The following is a 23,026-nucleotide window of genomic DNA, read 5'->3' as shown; positions in this document are numbered from 1 at the left end:
GCCGGAGGGAAGGGTTATACCGGCAGCGCCGGAGGGAAGGGTTATACCGGTAGCGCCGGAGGGAAGAGTTATACCGGCAGCGCCGGAGGGAAGAGTTATACCGGCAGCGCCGGAGGGAAGAGTTATACCGGCAGCGCCGGAGGGAAGGGTTATACCGGCAGCGCCGGAGGGAAGAGTTATACCGGCAGCGCCGGACGGAAGGGTTATACCGGCAGCGCCGGAGTGAAGGGCGATTCTGGCAGCTCCTGACTGACGGGCGGCTCCGGCAGCTCCTGACTGACGGACGGCTCCGGCAGCTCCTGACTGACGGATGGCTCCGGTAGCACCTGACAGACGGGCGGCTCTGGCAGCTCAGGACCGACAGGCGGCTCTGGCAGCGCTGGACAGGAGGGAGACTCTGGAGGAAGGATACGAAGAGACAACCTGGTGCGTGGGGCTGCCACCGGAGGCCTGGTGTGTGGAGGAGGCACCAGATAGACCGGACCATGGAGGCGCACTGGAGGTCTCAGGCACCGAGCCAGCACAACCTTTCCTGGCTGGATACTTCCCGTAGCCCGGCCAGTGCGGCAGGGGTGGAACAGACCGCACTGGGCTGTGCTGGCGAACCGGGGACACCGTGCATAGGGCTGGTGCCATGTACCCCGGGCCGAAGAGACGCACTGGAGACCAGATGCGCTGAGCCCGCTTCATAGCACCTGGCTCGATTCCCACTCTATCCCGGCCAATACGAGGCGCTGCGATGTAACACACCAGGCTATGCCTGTGCACTGGGGACACCGTGCGCCTCACGGCATAACACGGTGCCTGCACGGTCCAACTCTCTCCACGGTAAGCACGGGGAGTTGGCTCAAGTCTCCTACCTGACTTAGCCACACTCACCGTGTACCCCCCCAAGACATTTTGGGGCTGCCTCTCGTCCCTGTTGTGCTGCCATGCTAGCTCCTCATAATGTCGCCTCTCGGCTTTGGCTGCCTCCAGCTCTTCCCGGGGGCGGCGATAATCCCCAGCCTGTGTCCAGGGTCCCTCTCCGTCCAAGATCTCCTCCCATGTCCCGGAGTCCAGCCTTCGCTGCTGCCCGATACCACGCTGCTTGGTCCTTGGTTGGTGGGTGAATCTGTAACGATCGTCTGTGGTGGAAGAAGGTGAGGACCAAAGCGCAGCGTAGTAAGTGTTTATATTTGAAATAAAATAACTGAACACTGAAAAAAACTATAATCAACAAACTAACAGTCCCGTAAGGTGAATGAAAAAACCACTAAACAGGAAATATTCACCCACAAAACACAGGTGGAAAAAGGCTAAGGCTAAGTATGATTCTCAATCAGAGACAACGAACGACCCTTTAAACCATTTAAAGGCAATGCTACCAAATACTAATTGAGTGGATGTAAACTTCTGACCCACTGGGAATGTGATGAAAGAAATAAAAGCTGAAATAAATATTTCTCTACTCTTATTCTGACATTTCACATTCTTAAAATAGTGTTGATCCTAACTGACCTAAGACAGAGAATTTTTACTAGAATGAATTGTCAGGAATTGTGAAAAACTGAGTTTAAATGTATTTGGCTTAGGTGTATGTAAACTTTCAACTTCAACTGTATTGTCTCAAGGGGGTTGAATATTTTATTTTTTACAATTGGTCTTCCACTTTGACTTTACAGAGTATTTTGTGTAGATGACTTTGTAACACAACAAATGTGGAAACATACTTTCTGAACACTCTTTATGCTCGCTACATTTTTCCTTTCTGACTCTCTCTCCCACTTCCTCTCCAGCTTCCTTGTTCTCTGTCTCCCCCTCCTCTCCCTTGGGCTTTCTTTTTTTCTTGCTTTTCCTGTTATAGTTTTCTCTTTCTCTTGATTTTCCTGTTGGGTTTTTGCATCTTGCATGCTCTAATGGTCCGTATTGATTCGCCCTGCTTGCTCTTTGTGTGGTGAGTTCATTTCACTGGTTCATTGCTCATCTGAGCTGGATTCCTTATAGGAGCTGAAGCACTTACAGTGGGGCAAAAAAGTATTTAGTCAGCCACCAATTGTGCAAGTTCTCCCACTTAAAAAGATGAGAGAGGCCTGTAATTTTCATCATAGGTACACTTCAACTATGACAGACAAAATTAGAAAAAAAATCCAGAAAATTACATTGTAGGATTTTTTATGAATTTATTTGAAAATTATGGTGGAAAATAAGTATTTGGTCAATAACAAAAGTTTATCTCAATACTTTGTTATATACCCTTTGTTGGCAATGACAGAGGTCAAACGTTTTCTGTAAGTCTTCACAAGATTTTCACACACTGTTGCTGGTATTTTGGCCCATTCCTCCATGCAGATCTCCTCTAGAGCAGTGATGTTTTGGGGCTGTTGCTGGGCAACACGGACTTTCAACTCCCTCCAAATATTTTCTATGGGGTTGAGATCTGGAGACTGGCTAGGCCACTCCAGGATCTTGAAATGCTTCTTACCTAGCCACTGCTTTGTTGCCCGGGCGGTGTGTTTGGGATCATTGTCATGCTGAAAGACCCAGCCACGTTTCATCTTCAATGCCCTTGCTCCAGGTTTTCACTCAAAATCTCTCGATACATGGCCCCATTCATTCTTTCCTTTACATGGATCAGTCGTCCTGGTCCCTTTGCAGAAAAACAGCCCCAAAGCATGATGTTTCCACCCCCATGCTTCACAGTAGGTATGGTGTTCTTTGGAGGAAACTCAGCATTCTTTGTCCTCCAAACACGACGAGTTGAGTTTTTACCAAAAAGTTATATTTCTGTTTCATCTCACCATATGTCATTCTCCCAATCTTCTTCTGGATCATCCAAATGCTCTCTAGCAAACTTCAGACGGGCCTGGACATGTACTGGCTTAAGCAGGGGGACACGTCTGGCACTGCAGGATTTGAGTCCCTAGCGGCGTAGTGTGTTACTGATGGTAGGCTTTGTTACTTTGGTCCCAGCTCTCTGCAGGTCATTCACTAGGTCCCCCCGTGTGGTTCTGGGATTTTTGCTCACCGTTCTAGTGATCATTTTGACCCCACGGGGTGAGATCTTGCGTGGAGCCCCAGATCGAGGGAGATTATCAGTGGCCATTTCCTAATAATTGCTCCCACAGTTGATTTCTTCAAACTAAACTGCTTACCTATTGCAGATTCAGTCTTCCCAGCCTGGTGCAGGTCTACAATTTTGTTTCTGGTGTCCTTTGACAGCTCTTTGGTCTTGGCCATAGTGGAGTTTGTAGTGTGACTGTTTTGAGGTTGTGGACAGGTGTCTTTTATACTGATGACAAGTTCAAACAGGTGCCATTAATACAGGTAACGAGTGGAGGACAGAGGAGCCTCTTAAAGAAGAAGTTACAGGTCTGTGAGAGCCAAAAATCTTGCTTGTTTGTAGGTGACCAAATACTTATTTTCCACCATAATTTGCAAGTAAATTCATTAAAAATCCTACAATCTGATTTTCTGGATGTTTTTCCCTAATTTGGTCTGTCATAGTTGAAGTGTACCTATGATGAAAATTACAGGCCTCTCTCATCTTTTTAAGTGGGAGAACTTGCACAATTGGTGGCTGACTAAATACTTTTTTGCTCCACTGTATACACATGGTGCGAGAGTACATGGTTGTGTGTGTGTGTGTTTCTGGGGGGGTATTGTGTGTGTCTGGGGGGGAAGTTATTGTGTGTGTGTGTCTAGGGTGGTATTGTGTGTGTCTGGGAGGGTTGTATTGTGTGTGTGTGTGTGTGTGTGTGTGTGTGTGTGTGTGTGTGTGTGTGTGCGTTTTCTTGTGTTTGTGTGTGCATGGGAGTGTGTGTGTCGATGTGTGCTTGTATTTGTGTGAACGTGCTTGTGTAGAAGTGAATACTGTAATCGCATCCGTGTTCATGTGTGTGCTTAAGTTTCTGTGTGTGTTGTAGGGAAGTGTATGTGAGAGCATAGGAGCCAATCAACAAAGATACTGACATCGCGGTCAACAGAACAATGCATTATGGGTTAAACTATTTCTCCATTCCTGCCTCAAATAGTGAAATAAATGTCTTAAATTGTTGCTGCATGAATTTATTCATGCAGATTGCAGAGGTTGGGTAAAAATGTAGACTCTTTGTGTCCTAATTAGGAAGCTATGGGAGGGGGAAGGAGCGCTTAACTGTGCAGTTGTGCCAAGAATTGCAGGCCTAAAAAATATGGCTAGTCCCCTCTCTCCCTCTCGCAAAACCTGCCAATGATGATATATAAGCAAAGAGAAAGCTTGGAAATATTTTTTCTGTTAAATATTTAATGCTCTTGCCAATTTATATTCAGCTCACACTACATGGAGTACACATGCCCTTGCACCGACACCCTGGTTTTTGTGTTCCCTTGTTGTTATTAATTTTTTATTTTATTCCAGTTACACTTTCTTTGAAAGGCCATTTGAATGAGTAATTATGCCATTTGTTTGACAATGGGTTATGAAAGCTGTGTGCAGTTTTATTAGGCTTTCTGTAATGGAACAGGTCACCGTAGTTGCAACTTCACAGAGATCAGTAGTTGTCGTCTAAGCTTATTTTTGAAACTGTAACAAAAAACATGTTTTGAAAAATGTCCTCTGGTTTTCAGACTGGATGTAAGTGTGAATGGAGGTTGTCTGCCAGACATATCCCTCCTGGCGAGATGAGATTAGACCAAAAGTGTGTGTGTGTGTCCACATGTGTTTGTGTGCGCGCTTGTGTGTGTGTCCTGGCCAATCCTTTGTGTACTGAGGCTTAACACCCACTCTCCCAGGTGGAAAGGCTATCAGGAACCCAGTGAGGATGACCTTCCTAATCAGCCCAGCTCAACCGTCCTCTCTGCCCACTGTGCCCAGAGCCCCTGCCAGTCCCATGCCCGTCAATGGGCCGCCCTCTGGGTGCAGCTGGTGCCAGTGTTCCACCCCCAGTACCATGGAAGTAGATTGGCTCACCTTGGCTTTTAAAGGAATATTCCACTTAAAATGACAAATTCCTATGATTTACATTGTTAAATAATACTAATATGTGAGAACAATATACAATGGGAATTTCATTTGCATTTTGTAGTTAGGAAGCAACATGTAAAAAAACTTGTGGAGATCTGCAGAGTAGAACCCACAATGCAATGCTTTCTCTAGATAGGCTGGCTGGCTAGCTAGGTAACTAGCTAGAAAATGTATGTAACACAATAATACCAAAGCCAATATCAGTATGTGAAGTAGTTAGCTAGTTGTAAAATTCCTGAAACAGACTGCACTATTAATTTAGGCGTTACACATTTACCATGTTCAACCTGGTAGAGATCGCATTTCTAGCTCAAAGCTGTGCGAGTCAGGTTGCTATGCAAACGTGCATGCGCCCTGTGAGCCTGTGTGCAGGGAGACGAGAGGAGAAAACTGCTTTGCATCATGGCAGTTGAAGGAAAAAGGAAATTCATTTGATGGTGCACTGTCCACTGTGAAGACATTTGAACAAAATATATACTTTGTCGTGACTATATAGACAGACTGATGTATTTTAGACAAGTTTGCCCATACAGTCTATTGGCTGATTTGGCGTTCCCGAGTGCAAGTAATTGTTTTAAAAGAGTTATGAAATGTGATCGTTTGTTATCCCCTATCTCCAGTGATGAGAACCTTATCATGATGACGTAGCATGTCACATTTCAATTTTAGGGTGAATTATCCCTTTAAAGAAGGACAGCCAAAGGGCAACTGTCACTCTGAGTGCAGTGGGGATAAAGCGAGAGAGAGAATTGGGATTGTTGTTTTGAAAGGGCATGACTTTCTCCTGTCTTCTCTAACTTCTCTATCCTTCCATGACTTTCTCCTGTCTTCTCTAACTTCTCTATCCTTCCATGACTTTATCCTGTCTTCTCTAACTTCTCTATCCTTCCATGACTTTCTCCTGTCTTCTCTAACTTCTCTATCCTTCCATGACTTTCTCCTGTCTTCTCTAACTTCTCTATCCTTCCATGACTTTCTCCTGTCTTCTCTAACTTCTCTATACTTCCATGACTTTCTCCTGTCTTCTCTAACTTCTCTATCCTTCCATGACTTTCCCCTGTCTTCTCTAACTTCTCTATCCTTCCATGACTTTCTCCTGTCTTCTCTAACTTCCTTCACTCTCTCTATCTTTTTGGCTGCGGTTCATTCCATACCCTTTTCTCCACAGTGTGCACTTGTTCACTGTAGCTGTTAGATGTAGAGAGGGAAGAAACTGTCTAGCCAAGGTTTACACTAATCCAATGATTGTAAATGAACGAGGATTTAAGTCTGCGTCACAGATAGAACAATGAGACAGATATTTCGCCGGGATCTATAAATGTGAAGCGTCCGCTTGGCGTTTCCAAATATGGTAGTGAGAGGAAGCTCCGTGGCTGGCAGTGGGAGATGATGGAACGCGATGGATTTTGGTCAACATTCTGCAAATTTTCTCATCGATTAAACATTTGATCTCAATAAAATGTTCCGTTCCATAAACTAGAATATGTTATAAACAGAGGGGACTTTACCCTTGGCCAAAGTTGTAACAAATTGCGTTGTTTAGAAGAAGTGCAAAGGAGAATTGAATTATTGCACACACGCACTTCACAGAGTAGGCGTTATACAACTCTTTTAATAGTATAGAATGGCTCACTCCTCTCATCTCATCTGCTCTGATCTGACATCCTTGGATGAGTAGGAAACGTAGTACGGCAGAAAGTTATTTGGATATCAACTCTCACCTATCTGTTTTTAGATTTGTATAAACCAAGGATAGGACCCAAGAGGAGGCCAGTTGGGTCAAATAAGGGTGAGTGTAGCCAATGTGGAATAGCTAGCTAGTTAGCTATGTGTGCAATAGACTAGCGTCCATTAGACGACATCACCTGCTCTCATACCTAGAAGTAGGTGCTCTCCCATAGCGTTTGTGGGGTGACAGGCAATGCTGCTTGGTGCAAAGTGTTGTTGTGCAGCAGAAGGTTGCTAGTTCACTTCTAGTGAGGGATGGACAAAATCCGCTCTGTTACAGATGCTGCCGAACTGGCCTGCTACACCAGATGTGAGGTGTGAGATGCATAACTTTTGCAGAGCGCGAGTCGCTCCTAACTCACGTCAATTAACCCAGGGCGTAACCAGTCTGGCTGTGCAGCTCCCCTGTAACTCTTTCCCCCTCTGTCTCTGTAGGTGAGGCCCATGACAAGGACATCCAGGTAGTGGAGTTACCCATCGTGGATAGCCTACACCCCCGCCCCCCGTACCTGCCCCTGTCCATCCCGGAAGACCTAGCCCAGCGTCTACACCGTCTCCATGGTGACCCGTCTGTGTGGTGGGTGTCTCAGTTCGTTAAGTACCTGGTGCGTCCTCAGGCCTGGCTGGAGAAGGAGATTGCAGACACCACAGCCAAGCTGGGTTTCAAGCACCCCATCATAGGGTAGGTGGATGCATGCACGTACGTATTAACACACATGTGCACGCACACACACACACACACGACACCCAACCTGGGTCAAGCTGGCTTTCAAACACCCCATTAAAGGGTAGATCGAATAGTCACTTTAATAACTCTACCTACATGTATACATTACCTCGACTGACCGATGCCCCCACACATTGACTCTGTACTGGTATCCCCTGTATATAGCCCCGCTATTGTTATTGTACTGCTGCTCTTTAAGTTGTTACTTTTATTTCTAAGTTGTTACAGCATTTCACTGTATTCGGTGCATGTGACAAATACAATTTGATTTGATTTGAAATAGGAAAGACACTTTTTGAGTGTCTCTTTCTGTTTTTGGTTTGAAGTGTCCTATTTCTCTATCTATTTGTGTATGTTTCTGTCTGTTAAAGTTGTGTAAATGTCTGTCTCTGTCTGTCTGTCTGTCTGTCTGTCTGTCTGTCTGTCTGTCTGTCTGTCTGTCTGTCTGTCTGTCTGTCTGTCTGTCTGTCTGTCTGTCTGTCTGTCTGTCTGTCTGTCTGTCTGTCTGTCTGTCTGTCTGTCTGTCTGTCTGTCTGTCTGTCTGTCTGTCTGTCTGTCTGTTCACCTTTACCTCTATTAGGCCTACTTCTTTCTCAGTTTCTTCTGCTGCTACCTTTTTCTCTCAACCCTCTATCATTCTCCCTGTCCTCTTTTGACTCTATGAATCATCCTCCTTTCTTTCCCAATCAAACTTTCTCTCTCATGTCGTCTGCACCTCTATCCTTTCTTTCACCTGCTCCTCTTTTTGTCTTTATCTCATTTATTTCGCTCACCTTTTTCTCTATTTCCCCCGTATCGCTTTCCCTATTTCCCATCACTGCCTCTCCTAACTCTATTGCTTTGTCTTCTCCTCTCTCCTCTCCTCACTTGCTCCCTCCATTCTCCCCCCTCTGTCACTGGGGAGCCTATTGAAATAAAGTGCTAGTTGGAAAGAAAGTTTCCTCTGCTCCTTTTCTCTTTCTGCTTCCGTCTGATAATATAATAAAGTGCCTTAGTACTTGGGGGAGATAGAGGGGGGGGGATGGGTGGGAGAGCATGAAACTGAGGAGAGTTATTGAGTGAGGGGATGAGTGAAAGGGGCTAGAGGAGGAATGCGAGAGGGGCTTCGGAGGGGAGGGACTGTATAAGGTATCTCCGAGGACACGACACGACGTGGGAGCCAGCCGTCTCCCTGCATCCCCGTGCTCCTGTGAAAAGCAATGTCGTCGCAGCAGAGCCTCTACCCTCAGTAGGCCTGCAACACACCAGACTAAACCATCTAAAAGCAGTCGTCAGCACAACCTCAGCCCCAGCGCAGCTTCTCACAAGCAGTGGAGACAGCCAGAGAGGAGGGGGAGTGGAGAAGGAGGGAGGGAGGGATGGGTAGATTGATTACTCGCACGCCGTCTGGCACTAAGCGCCCAGGCACGGCCGCATCGTCTGCCAAGGAACGGGCGGCGGGATGAAGGGAGGGAAAGAGGAGAGAACGAGAGGAGGAACAAAACAGGAGGAGAGATGAAAGGAGAGAGAGAGCGGGAGAAAGACAGACAGAGACCATGGAAGAGAGAAGCAGAGAATGGAGAGGCTCGTAGTCAAGAGTCCCACTTATAATCAAAAGTCTCTTCAGATCAGATAGAGAGAGATGGAAGGAGAGAGTGAGAGTGCAGGGGAGTGAATATGAAGATATGAACAGAGAGAGAGAGTTAAATAGATGTAGAGAAACAAAGAGGTTCACTTTCAGCCTTACGTGCACCTGTGGAGAATCCCTCCCCCACTCTACTCCTCTCCATCCCTCTCTCTCTTTTAATCTCTCGTTCCCTCTATTCTCTCTGATCCAGGAGTGTGTTAGGGTAAATAAAGGTGTTTGTTGCTTCAGTGAGCATCCCGAGGACTGGGCTGACTGATCTCAGGCCAGTTCTGGTAATTAGACACACTGTGTTTATTATCTCGTTCTTTCGATTTCTCATTCATTCGCTCTGTCGCTCTCTGTCTCTCTCTCGCTCTTTCTCTCTCTCTCGCTCTTTTCACTCTCCTCTCTTTCTCCCTCTCTCTTATTCCCTTTGTCTCTACCTTCTTTATTCTCTCCCTCCAAACCATAGATGCTGGCTTTGTTGTGTTATGAGCGATTAAACAAAGAAAGCACTCAGTTTCACAAACACTTGCAGCGCTGGTCTATTATTCGTCAGTTCGCTTCTATCTCCCATTCAAACCCCCTTCCTTTCTGACTTTAGTTTTCTGTCATTAGTCCTACATTGTGCCACTGGGTATCTCTCTCTCTTTCTCTCTCTCTCTCTCGCTCTGATTATGGGCAAGACTGGCAAATTAAGTACAGTATGAAGTAGCTGATAGTGAACGTATTGACTGAAAGTATTGCTCTCTCTCTCTCGCTCCCTCCACCCCTGTCTCTGTCCCTGTAGGGTCCATGTTCGACGGACAGATAAGGTGGGGACGGAGGCTGCGTTCCACCCTATAGAGGAGTACATGGTGCACGTGGAGGAACAGTTCCAACACATGGCCAGACGCATCCACGTGGACAAGAAACGAGTCTACCTGGCAACAGATGACCCCTCACTACTGCAAGAGGCTAAGACGAAGTGAGTGACAACCAATATCCTTATAATGAAGTGTGTGTGTGTGTGTGTGTGTGTGTGTGTGTGTGTGTGTGTGTGTGTGTGTGTGTGTGTGTGTGTGTGTGTGTGTGTGCCGCCTCAGCTCCTATAAGGAATCCAGCTCAGATGAGCAGTGAAATGAACTCACCACACAAAGAGCAAGCAGGCCCAACCAATAGGGACAGGGAGGGGTGTAGCATTCGTGTTTGTATGTCAGAATCCATCAAGAATCAAGTTCGTTAGTCTCTATGGGCCAGATGACCGTTTGGTGAGGGCCACAGCATAGTCCGTTAGTCTCTATGGGCCAGATGACCGTTTGGTGAGGGCCACAGCATAGTCCATTAGTCTCTATGGGTCAGATGACAGGTTGGTGAGGGCCACAGCATAGTCCGTTAGTCTCTATGGGTCAGATGACAGGTTGGTGAGGGCCACAGCATAGTCCATTAGTCTCTATGGGTCAGATGACCGTTTGGTGAGGGCCACAGCATAGTCTGTTAGTCTCTATGGGCCAGATGACCGTTTGGTGAGGGCCACAGCATAGTCCGTTAGTCTCTATGGGCCAGATGACCGTTTGGTGAGGGCCACAGCCCGGGGGAAGAAACTCTCAGGTGGGGGGAAGTTTTGGTCATGAGTGAAGTGGCAAGGAGGGGTAGGCGGAAGGGTGTATTGTCCTGGTGATTGAGGGGCCTTTATGAGTCAAATCTGTTGTAAACTGGTTTAGTTTGTTGGGCAGTGAGGGGTCGTCTGGCGTCGGGGAGCTTTAGGTTTGAAGTTGGTAATGGTTTTCAGTCCTCTCCAGACAGACAGTCGTGGCTGGAGAACTGTTGCTCTAGTCTGTCTTTGTACTACTGTTTGGCCTCCCTAATTCCTGAGTGTATATTTTTCTTGGCCTCTCTATAGAGGTCCCTGGTCTTGCTCGTCCGGTCTTCCTCTTTGGAAGAAAGGAGAGCCCTAAGCTCACCAGTGCTTACCGTTGCTGTGTGATAGAAAGGTATTTCATGGTATGCAATTCTCCTCACATACCTTGATGTAGGATGTGTCTGTGTAGTCGTGTGTGTTGGCATTGTTGTCCTTGAATATGTTCCAATCCGTGGCGTCTAGGCAGTCCTTTAACTCCCCAAAGGCCTCTTCAGTCCATTTCTGCACTGTATGTTTGACAGGTTTAGCAGTTTTTAGTTTCTGTCTGTATGCGGGGATGAGGTGTAGCATCACATGGTCTGAGTTGCCCAGAGGAGCGTGGGGGCCAGTGTGGTATGCCCCTTTAATAGTGCCGTAAACGTTGTCCAGAATGTTTTATTGGCTTGTTGAACATTTCACCATTTGTTTGTAGCTGGGAAGTTCCTGTTGTAGGCTAGTGTGGTTAAAATCCCCCATGATGGTCAAAGTAGAATCCGGATATTTCCTTTCCACCTCTGTGATCTGATCAGCCTGCAGCTGTTGTGATGTGTGTGCACACAGGTGCTCTGCGTGATGTAGACTCTGGAGAGCATGCTTTAGACAGAATAGGGAAACACACACCATCTTTGAATTTACTGGACTGCTCCGGGATCAGCCCAGTTCAGCTGGAAGCCGGCTAGATCCACGGCGGTGTCGGGAATAGAGGCATTTAACCATAAAAAAAAAAAAGCAGAGGTGAGAGAGAAGTCCTTTTTTTCTCATCATCAGAAGTTGTAGCTCGTCGGATTTGTTGGCGAGTGAACGCACATTGGAGAGGGAGATGACGGACAAGGGGCATGGAGTCCTCACCTTCTGAAAGGCATGAGTCCCAGCTTCTCCTCCCCATGTGTCTCTGTCCCACAGTCCCATAACCTCGGTCTAAAGTCTGACTCAACATCGGGGTAGTCTTCAGTAGTATATCGTTGGATGATGACAGAATTTCAGGACAAATACCAGCCGGTACTGTGTCCCTAATTTTCATTAGCCGTTCTGGGTGAAATCCACATTTTGTTGCGATCCAAAAGGGAACAAGCAAACAAGTAAACACCCGAGCAGTGACCAAAACAATGTGGCTGATCACTGGCCACAACTGTGTGTGTATGATTGGCCGTTTCCGAAATCTTTCTTGCCTACTACTTACTAAAACTGCATTCTGTATACTAATTGTACTAGATAAAACATTCTGTTTAATAAAAAATGTATGCAGTAAGCAAAAACGATCAACCTTTTTGGTGATCAGTTGTTGTCAAACACACTTGGGTCTGAAAAGATGACGCTCCTCCTCAATAGTTTGCAACGAATTCTACTAGATGAAACGTCTACATGAGTATGACATCAAAGCATACTTCTTTTTCAAAATTTCACATAAAACATTGTGTTTTTGCATAGCCAAAATGCCTACTATTTAGAACACAAGTTCGGGTATTCAGACACGGCCATTGTGTTTCTGTTTGTATGTAGAAGCCCATGTGGGTAATCGTATGTGTGTCCTACAGGTACACTGACTATGAGTTCATCAGTGATAACTCCATCTCCTGGTCAGCCGGCCTTCACAACCGCTACACCGAGAACTCTCTGAGAGGAGTCATCCTAGACATACACTTCCTGTCCCAGACCGACTTCCTGGTCTGCACCTTCTCCTCACAGGTAGGTGTACCACATCCCAGGGGTTCTCAAAAGTGGGGTGTCTGCGAAAGTACTACAGGGTGTCCTTGGCTAAAGCAACAAAAAAGAAATATATATATATACACACACACACAGAGATATATATTATTTTTATGAATATTACTAACAGTAACAGATCAAACAAATTATGGCCAAGGGATCTGTGGAATATGTTTAGATGGTGTAATGCAATACAATTTAATATTATTAATGTACAATTTATATTCTTAATCATGAGCAACATGGGCCTGGGAGGCTCCCAGGGATATTGGTATCCTCAGTACTCCGCCAATTATACATTTTTCAACTCAATACCTCAAAATAATGTTTTTTTTTTACATAAATTTGTAATTTAAGCTTTAAAACTGCAATGTTTTCTCTCTGCCTCATGGTAGAATGAGTAAATTCGCAGGAAATTAGTTTGAAAACTGAATTAATTCTCTCCGATGCAATGAGGCGAGCCTTTAAAATGTTTCATCCCAGGGCCCGGGACTTGATTCTTACAGCCATGCACTGAAGTCATAGTAAAACTCCTTGTATGCTATTTGTATGATTCTGAGGGGGTCCCTGATGAATTTGCTTTCACAAAAGAGGTTCTCAGTCCCAAAAGGTTTGAGAACCTCTGCCATAGCCAACACAACACCCTTTAAGGGAATATAAGGTATATAATTCACTGATCTATACGGTTACAAACCTGAATAGCCTACTACTACTGTCATTGTCATGTTAAACAAGGACCATAGGAGATGGCAAGACAACAAATAGATCTGGGACAAGGTAACTTTTTCATCTGAACAAGTCTAAATAGTCAAATCCACATAATGTACAGTGCATTCGGAATGTATTCAGACCCCTTGGCTATTTTAACATTTTGTTACATTACTGCTTTATTATAAAATTGATTAAATAGTTTTTATCCCTCATTAATCTACACACAAAACCTAATAATGACAAAGCAAATGCAGGTTTTAAGAAATATTAGCAAATTTATAAAAAAAATACAAAACTGAAATATTACATTTACATACAGTAAGTATTCAGACACTTTCCTCAGTACTTTGTTGAAGCACCTTTGGCAGTGATTACAGCCTTGAGTCTTCTTGGGTATGACGCTACAAGCTTGGCACATTGGCTAACCGGGCTATCTGCATTGTGTCCCGCCACCCCATCTGTTACGCTACTGATACTCTCTGTTCATCATATATGCATAGGTACTTTAACCATATCTACATGTACATACTACCTCAATCAGCCCGACTAACCGATGCCTGTATGTAGCCTCGCTACTGTTATAGCGTCGCTACTGTATATAGCCTCGATACTGTTATTTTTCATTGTCTTTTTACTGTTGTTTTTATTTCACCTAATACCTTTTTTGAACTGTTGGTTGGAGCCTGTAAGTAAGCATTTCACTGCAAGGTCTACACCTGTTGTATTTGGCGCACGTGACAAATAAACTTAGATTTGATTTGATTTGATTTGGAGAGTCTCTCCCATTCTTCTCTGCAGATCCTCTCAGGCTCTGTCAGGTTGGATGGGGAGCGTCACTGCACAGCTATTTTCAGTTCTCTCCAGGGATGTTCGACCGGGTTCAAGTCCGGGCTCTGGCTGGGCCACTCAAGGACATTCAGAAAATTGCGTTTACTTGTCTTGGCTGTGTGCTTGGGGTCGTTATCCTGTTGGAAGGTGAACCTTCGCACCAATCTGAGGTCCTGAGCGCTCTGGAGCAGGTCTTCATCAAGGATCTCTCTGTACTTTTCTCTGTTCATCTTTCCCTCCATCCTGACTAGTCTCCTAGTCCCTGCCACTGAAAAACATCCCCACAGCGTGATGCTGCCACCACCATGCTTCACCGTAGGCATGGTGCCAGGTTTCCTCCAGACGTGACACTTGGCATTCAAGCCAAAGAGTTTAATTTTGGTTTCATCAGACCAGAGAATCTTGTTTCTCGTGGTCTGAGAGTCCTTTAGGTGCCTTTTGGCAAACTCCAAGCAGAGTTTGGCTGGGCGGCCAGCTCTAGGAAGAGTCTTGGTGATTCCAAACTTCTTCCATTTAAGAATGATGGAGGCCACTGTGTTCTTAGGGACATTCAATGCTGCAGAATTGTTTTGTTACCCTTCCCCAGATCTGTGCCTCGACACAATCCTGTCTCAGAGCTCTACGGACAATTAATTTGACCTCGTTGCCTTGTTTTTGCTCTGACAAGCACTGCCAACTGTGGTACCTTATATAGACAGTTGTGTGCCTTTCCAAATCATGTCCAATCAATTGATTTTACCACAGGTAGACTCCAATAAAGTTCTAGAAAACATCTCAAGGATGATCAATGGAAACAGGATGCTCCTGAGCTCAATTTCGAGTCTCATAGCAAAGGGTCCGAATACTTATGTATTTCTGTTTTTTTGCTTTAACACATTTGCAAGCCTTTCTGAAAACCTGTTTTTGCATTGTCATCATGGGTGATTGTGTGTAGATAGATGAGGAATGTTTGATTTAACCCGTTTTAGAATAAGGCTGTAACGTCACAAAATGTGGAAAACGACAAAGGGCCTGTAAATTCTCTCTGAATGCACTGTAATCTAACTTGGAAGCTGCCATGATTCTTCACGCTTCCTGGTCACATGTCCTGTTTCCTGTATCTATACCTTCTGTTTCCTATACAGTGCCTTCAGAAAGTATTCCATATTTGGTTGTGTCACAGCCTGAATTCAAAATGGATTAAATCAAACAAATTTAAACACACCTGTCTAGACTCAATACCCCACAATGACATAGTGAAACCATGTTAATTTTTTTCAGGGGGGGCTAATTTATTGAAATTTAAATACAGAAATATCTAAATACATAAGTATTCACACCCCTGAGTCAATACTTTGTAGAAGGACCTTTGGCAGCAATTATAGCTGTGAGTCTTTCTGGGTAAGTCTCTAAGCGCTTTCCACACCTGGATTGTGCAATATTTTCCCATTAGTATTCTCAAAATTCTTCAAGCCCTGTCAAATTGTATGTTGATCATTGCTAGACAATCATTTTCAGGTCTTGCCATAGATATTCAAGTAGATTTAAATCAAAACGAAGCAACTTGTTGTCCTGCTCCCAGTGTCTGAAAGAAAGCAGACTTTTCCTCTAGGATTTTGCCTGTGCTTAGCTCCAAACTCCCCAGTCCTTAACTAGTACAAGCATAACCATAACATGATGCAGCTACCACTATACTTGGAAATATGGAGAGTGGTACTCCGTAATGTGTTGTATTGGTTCTACTAAGCTAAACTCAGCAAAAATTGAAACGTTCTCTCACTGTCAACTGTGTTTATTTTCAGCAAACTAACAAGATTCAACAACTGAGACATAAACTGAACAATTTCCACAGACATGTGACTAACATAAATGGAATAATGTGTCCCTGAACAAAGGGGGGTCAAAATCAAAAGTAACAGTCAGTATCTGGTGTGGCCACCAGCTGCATTAAGTCCTGCAGTGCATCTCCTCCTCATGGACTGCACCAGATTTGCCAGTTCTTGCTGTGAGATGTTACCCCACTCTTCCACCAAGGCACCGGCAAGTACCCGGACATTACTGGGGGGGAATGGCCCTAGCCCTCACCCTCCGATCCAAAAGGTCCCAGACGTGCTCAATGGGATTGAGATCTGGGCAGTATGGCAGAACACTGACATTCCTGTCTTGCAGGAAATAACGCACAGAATGAGCAGTATGGCTGGTGGCATTGTCATGCTGGATGAGCCTGCAGGAAGGGTACCACATGAGGGAGGAGGATGTCTTCCCTGTAACGCACAGCATTGAGATTGACTGCGACTCGTCAGTGAAGAGCACCTTTTGCCAGTCCTGTCTGGTCCAGCGACCGTGGGTTTGTGCCCATAGGCAACGTTGTTGCCGGTGATGTCTGGTGAGGACTTGCCCTACAGCAGTCCTACAAGCCCTCAGTCCAGCCTCTGTCAGCCTATTGCGGACAGTCTGAGCACTGATGGAGGGATTATGCATTCCTGGTGTAACTCGGGCAGTTGTTGTTGCCATCCTGTACCTGTCCTGCAGGTGTGATGTTCAGATATACCGATCCTGTGCAGGTGTTGTTACAAGTGGTCTGCCACTACAAGGACGATCAGCTGTCCGTCCTGTCTCCCTGTAGTGCTGTCTTAGGTGTCTCATAGTACGGACATTGCAATTTATTGCCCTGGCCACATCTGCAGTCCTCATGCCTCCTTGCAGCATGCCTAAGGCATGTTCATGCAGATGAGCAGGGACCCTGGGCATCTTTCTTTTGGTGTTTTTCAGAGTCAGTAGAAAGGCCTCTTTAGTGTCTTAAGATTTCATAACTGTGACCTTAATTGCCTACCGTCTGTAAGCTGTTAGTGTCCGTTCTACAGGTGCATGTTCATTAATTGTTTATGGTATATTGAACTAGCATGGGAAACAGTGTTTAAACCCTTTACAATGAAGATCTGTGAAGTTATTTGCATTTTTACGAATTATCTTTGAAATACAGGGTCCTGAAAAAGGTATGTTTCTGTTTTTTGCGTTTTGAGTTTATATGGAATTGTTTTAAGAAGGTCATACCCTTGATTATTTTGCTATTTGATTTAGAATTATTATTTCTTTGACATGTATTTAACCCCTTATTTTTGTCACTAAACGGTCTCCATATATACTTCCATTCATTGTTTTTCAACCGGTAACAAGGGACCTTCAGACGAATCCTGTGAGCCCTGTGGGCGTCCTTGATCAAAATGACCAACACGTATGTGTTCGTGATAGTCTCACCTTTTCACAGAAGGGTCAAATTAGTGTTCGGACGCTACAGACAGAAGTTGGCAAATCGGCTGTATCGATTTCAGACAAGTCCCAAGACACTTGTGGGGGTCGTAGAGCAAAACGGAGGACACTATTGTGTTCTTGAGAGTCTCATCTTTCCATAGGGTTTGTAGGCCAAACCATTCGGACGCTACAGACGATTTTTTGAGAAGACCGATTTTTGGGATGTCTTCCTCTCCGTCAACTGAGTTAAGGAGGATGCATGTGTCTTTGTAGTTACTGGGCGTAGGTGGCCTTCTTTGCGAGGCATTGGAAAAACACTGTTTGTTTTGGGTTGAATTTGTGTTTGAAATTCACTGCTCGACTGAGGGACCATTAAGATAATTTTATGTGTGTGGTAAAGAGATGAGGTAGTCATCCATGAATCATGTTAAACACTATTATTGCATACAGAGTGAGTCCATGCAACTTCTTATGTGACTTGTTAAGCAAATGTTTACTCCTGAACTTCTTTAGGCTTGCCATAGCAAAGGGGTTGAATACTTATTGACTCAAGACATTTCAACTTTTCATTTTTCCACTTTGACATGATGGGTTATTGTGTGTAGGCTGGGGCCGATAGAGATGGTTGCCTTGCTTCAAGTCCTTAGGAAACTATGCAGTCGTTTGTCTTTCATGTATTATTTCTTACATTGTTAGCCCAGAAAATCTTAAATGTTATTACATACAGCCGGAAAGAACTATTGGATATAAGAGCGGGTCAATACAACTTCCCCGAAGCGGATCCTTTGTTCGGACCTCCACCCTGGACATTGGATCTAATCACAAGAGGCCGACCCAAAACAACGTTGTCGTTGCAAGGGAGACAGACGGAGTGGCCTCCTGGTCAGACTTAAAGGCGAGCAACCATCCAGCGCTTCCGAGGTTCTTACTCGCCAATGTCCAGTGTCTAGACAAACAGGTGGACATAATTAGGGCACGAGTTGCCTTCCAGAGAGACATCAGAGATTGTAACATGCTCTGTTTCACGGAAACATGGCTCACTCGGGATACGTTGTCAGAGTCAGTACATCCACCGGGTTTCTTCATGCGTCGCGCTGACAGAAACATCTCTCTGGCAAGAAGAAGGGCAGGGGTGTACGACTCATGGTTTAATCATAACAACATGCAGGAACTCAAGTCCTTTTTTTCACCTGACCTAGAATCCCCCCACAAGCAGATACCTCAACGGTCCTGAAAGAACTTCACTGGACTGGAAACTGGAAACCATATATACTGAGGATACATTTATTGTAGCTGGGGATTTTAGTAAAGCTAATTTGAGAACAAGGACCCCTAAATTCTACCAGCACATTGTAGTACCTGTAGTACCACATTGTAGTACCTGCTCGAGCAAAACACTGGAACTGGAAAACTGCTACTACTTCCGCAATGCATACAAGGCCCTCCCCCGCCCTGCCTTCAGCAAATCTGACCATAACTCCATCTTGTTTCACCCTTCCTGTAGGCAGAAACTAAAACAGGACGCACCTGTGCTTAGGTCTATCCAACGCTGGTCTGACCAATTGGATTCCACACTTCAAGATTGCTTTGACCACATGGACTGGGATAAGTTCTGGCTAGCCTCAGACAATAACATTGATGTATACGCTGACTCTGTGAGCAATTTTATAAGAAAGTGCATAGGAGACGTTGTACCCACTGTGACTATTAAAACCTTCCATAACCAGAAACTGTGGATTGATGGAAGCTTTCGCGCAACACTGAAAGCGCGAACCACCACATTTAATCATGGCTTGGAGACTGAAAACATTACCGAATTCAAACAGTGTAGTTATTCCCTCCACGAGGCAATCAAACAAGCAAAGTGTCAGTATAGAGACAAAGTAGAGTCACAATTCAACGGCTCAAACATGAGACGTATGTGGCAGGGTCTACAGACAATCATGGATTACAAAAAGAAAACCAGCCCCGTCAAGGACATCGATGTCTTGCTCCCAGACAAACTAAACAACTTCTTTGCACGCTTTGAGGACAATACAGTGCCACCGACACAGCCCGCTACTAAAGACTGTGGGCTCTCCTTCTCCGAGGGCCGACGTGAGTCAAACGTTTAAACACGTTAACCCTCTCAAGGCTGCTGGCCCAGACGGTATCACTAACCGCATCCTCAGAGCATGCGCAGACCAGCTGGCTGGTTTGTTTATGGACATATGCAATCAATCCCTATCCCAGTCTGCTGTCCCCACATGCTTCAAGATGGCCACCATTGTTCCTGTTCCCAAGAATGCTAAGGTAACAGAACTAAATGACTATCGCCCCGTAGCACTCACTTCTGTCATCATGAAGTGCTTTGAGAGATTGAGTCAAGGATCACCTCCACCCTACCTGATACACTAGACCCATTCCAATTTTCTTACCGCCCCAATAGGTCCACAGAAGATGCAATCGCCATCGCACCGCACACTGCCCTATCCCATCTGGACAAGAGGAATACTTATGTAAGAATGCTGTTCAATGACTACAGCTCATCATTCAAAACCATAGTACCCTCCAAATTCATAATTAAGCTTGAGACCCTGGGTTTCGACCCCGTCCTGTGCAACTGGATCCTGGACTTTGATGGGTCGCCCCCAGGTGGTGAAGGTAGGAAGCAACATCGCCACCCTGCTGATCATCAACACGGGGCCCCACAAGGGTGCGTTCTCAGCCCTCTCCTCTACTCCCTGTTCACCCATGACTGCGTTGCCATGCACGCCTCCAACTCAATCATCAAGTTTGCAGACGACACGACAGTGGTAGGCTTGATTACCAACAACGACGAGACAGCCTACAGAGAGAAGATGAGGGCCCTCGGAGTGCGGTGTCAGGAAAAGAACCTCTCACTCAACGTCAACACTCAAATCACTGGCCACTTTAATAAATGGATTTAAGGTATCACTAGTCACTTTAAATAATGCCACTTTAATAATGTTTACATATCCTACATTGCTCATCTCATATGTATATACTGTATTTTATACCATCTATTGCAACTTGCCTATACCGCACGACCATCATGCAACCATATATGTATATGTACATATTCTTATTGCAGCCCCTTACATTTGTGTGTATAAGGTAGTCATTGTAAATTTGTTAGATATTTCTGCACTGTCGGAACTAGAAGCACAAGCTTCTAGTCATTGTGAATTTGTTAGATTACTTGTTAGATATTACTGCACTGTCGGAACTAGAAGCACAAGCTCTACACTTGCATTAACATCTGCTAACCATGTGCATGTGACCAATAATATTTGATTTGATAACACAACAACAATTTGGGAAAAAAAGTGAAGGGGTGTGAGTACTTTCTGAAGGAACTGCATCTGTACTTCCTGTTTCCTGTATCTCTACGTACTTTTTTCTGTAGCTCAACTTCCTGTTTATATCTCCTGTTTCCTGTATCTCTTCTTTCTGGTTCCAGGTGTGCCGCGTGGCCTACGAGATGATGCAGACGCTGCACCCGGACGCCTCCTCCTTCTTCCACTCGCTAGACGACATCTACTACTTCGGTGGTCAGAACGCCCACAACCAGATCGCCATCTACCCCCACCACCCCCGCAGCCCTGAAGACATACCCCTGGAGCCCGGTGATGTCATCGGCGTGGCGGGGAACCACTGGGATGGCTACTCGAAAGGGGTCAACCGTAAAATGGGCCGCACCGGCCTCTACCCGTCCTACAAAGTCAAGGAGAAGATCGAGACCGTAAAGTACCCCACGTACCCCGAGGCAGACAAGCTGCTCTCAAACTCCCAAAAGAAGTGAAGAAGAAAGGGAAAGATGAAAATAAAAATAGAGAAAGAGACTCTGAATCAGTGATAGAACAGGGGGAAAGGGGGGGGTGGTCGTGTTTAGGCTGAGTCTGTGTGTTGTGTGTGTGTGTGTGTGGGTCTGTAAATTATGGAATCTTGCAGCTGCCACTACATTGTCCCCGTGCACACAGATTATGATGAAAAGTATCAATCAAACATTGATTTCAAACGAACCGGAAAACAATTAGCCCGTAGCCGACAACGTGGACTGGGAATGGAACTAGCCAATCGGGTCGAGCCTTGGATCAAGGGCTGAAAAACAATTATAAACTGGAAGAAAAAAACGTGTTTTCATTTTATTCAATTATTTTGGTGGTTTTAATTCTATTCTTGCCTTATTTCTTCTCTCCTGTGTTCATTAAATGTACTGTATCTTGTGTCTTCCCCTTGTCATATTCACTCACTGCGTTCCTCCCCTCTCCTTTTGCTCCAATAGCACTGTCCAACATCTAGTCTTTCATGTGCAATTCCTTTTATACCACCTTAATGTCTTTTTAACAAGTGATTTGATTTTAATGTGCGTGTGTCTGTTTAGGGGGCATGACATGGTGCCTGTCATCAGTGAGCGGCGTCCTTATGTCCTTATTCCTGACTGAATAGTTGTGTTGTGCTCATTGAGATTGGTGGTGACAGTTGGACCCTTAGCAGGAACTTGAACCGTGAACTATGGTGACCAATAAGTGAAGATTGATGATGGTGAACAATGTTGATCTATGTTGAACAATAATACTCTATGGTGACCTATGATTACCTTTGAACTATGATGAACTGTAATGATCTACGGTGAACTACAGTGCACACAGGAGCACTCTTTAGGCTCACCAAACAAAGCACTCCACTGAGCTAATGTCCTTTTGACATCTCTACGTCCGTCTAAGTCCATCTGTTTGTTTGTTGTATTTTTTTTTGTTACTAACATTACTGTTGGAAATATGAGGTGGGGGGAAAAAAAGAGATGCCTATGCTGAAATTGATAATGCTATGTCATAAGAGGTTTGTAATCGACCGTGATAAAGAACTTTGTCATAGCTTATGTTCTGGGGGCATTTTCTTTGATAACAACCACTGATCGAGTAAACTTGACAAACCAAGTGACACTTGTGTTGTCCCGCTCCATCTACATTAAAAGGAATCCAAAATGATTCCACCTCTACCCTCAACCCCCCAAAACTCTTTATGAATGATGTTGAATAAATATGTTACGAAGGTTGTTATGGATGATACTGCTACTCCCGCAAAGGTTGATATGAATTGTTCAATGTGAACCTACCAGGAATGTCTTAGTCCCGAATCAAGATGGCCTCCTAGTCAGGTGACCTATCATCATCAGCTGACCAGTCACCTGACCTCATCAAGATGGCAAACATTTGATGGTTTGACAGCCATCAGAGGACTTCATCCAGTATGTGTTCGTGACATGAGGGTTATGTATGCCTTAACCCTTCAAGGAAAGTGTCATCCCTCTTCCTTTAGAAGGAAGGGTCCAGCCAGAGCCCAATATTTAGAGAGTCGGGACAATGCAGTTTCTGTCTGAACGTTCCGAGAGCGCTACATTCTCCTCCGTAGCCGTTGCTTAGTGATAACTGACACTTCCGTGTTGTGCTGTTTATTCTGAACGTTTTCTAAACCAATGAAGATGTCCATTTGTTGACACTACAATAGTGTATATATATATATATATATAAACACAGAAAATAATTGGATACACATGATCCTGAATGCTAATCAATAAAAATGTCTATTAAATTCACTGCTCTGTTTTGCTTGTTTACAGTG

At 44.9% G+C, this 23,026-nt stretch overlaps 1 protein-coding gene across 1 annotated transcript in view; it reads left to right on the top strand.

Moving 5' to 3' along the window:
* LOC112250474 (alpha-(1,6)-fucosyltransferase-like) overlaps positions 1 to 22,278 on the top strand; it is a 152,970-nt gene extending 130,692 nt beyond the window's left edge. The window contains exons 7-10 of the mRNA XM_042321801.1: positions 7,148 to 7,394; positions 9,836 to 10,012; positions 12,460 to 12,610; positions 20,862 to 22,278. Coding sequence (XP_042177735.1) covers positions 7,148 to 7,394; positions 9,836 to 10,012; positions 12,460 to 12,610; positions 20,862 to 21,203 — 917 coding nt within the window. The 3' untranslated portion in view covers positions 21,204 to 22,278. The remainder of the gene's footprint in view (positions 1 to 7,147; positions 7,395 to 9,835; positions 10,013 to 12,459; positions 12,611 to 20,861) is intronic.
* The last annotated feature ends 748 nt before the right edge of the window (positions 22,279 to 23,026 follow it).

Source organism: Oncorhynchus tshawytscha, linkage group LG05 (assembly GCF_018296145.1).
Source record: "Oncorhynchus tshawytscha isolate Ot180627B linkage group LG05, Otsh_v2.0, whole genome shotgun sequence".
NCBI classification, from domain to species: Eukaryota; Metazoa; Chordata; class Actinopteri; order Salmoniformes; family Salmonidae; genus Oncorhynchus; species Oncorhynchus tshawytscha.
Note: the sequence above shows the minus strand (reverse complement) of the source record. Positions and strands in the feature narration are given on the sequence as shown.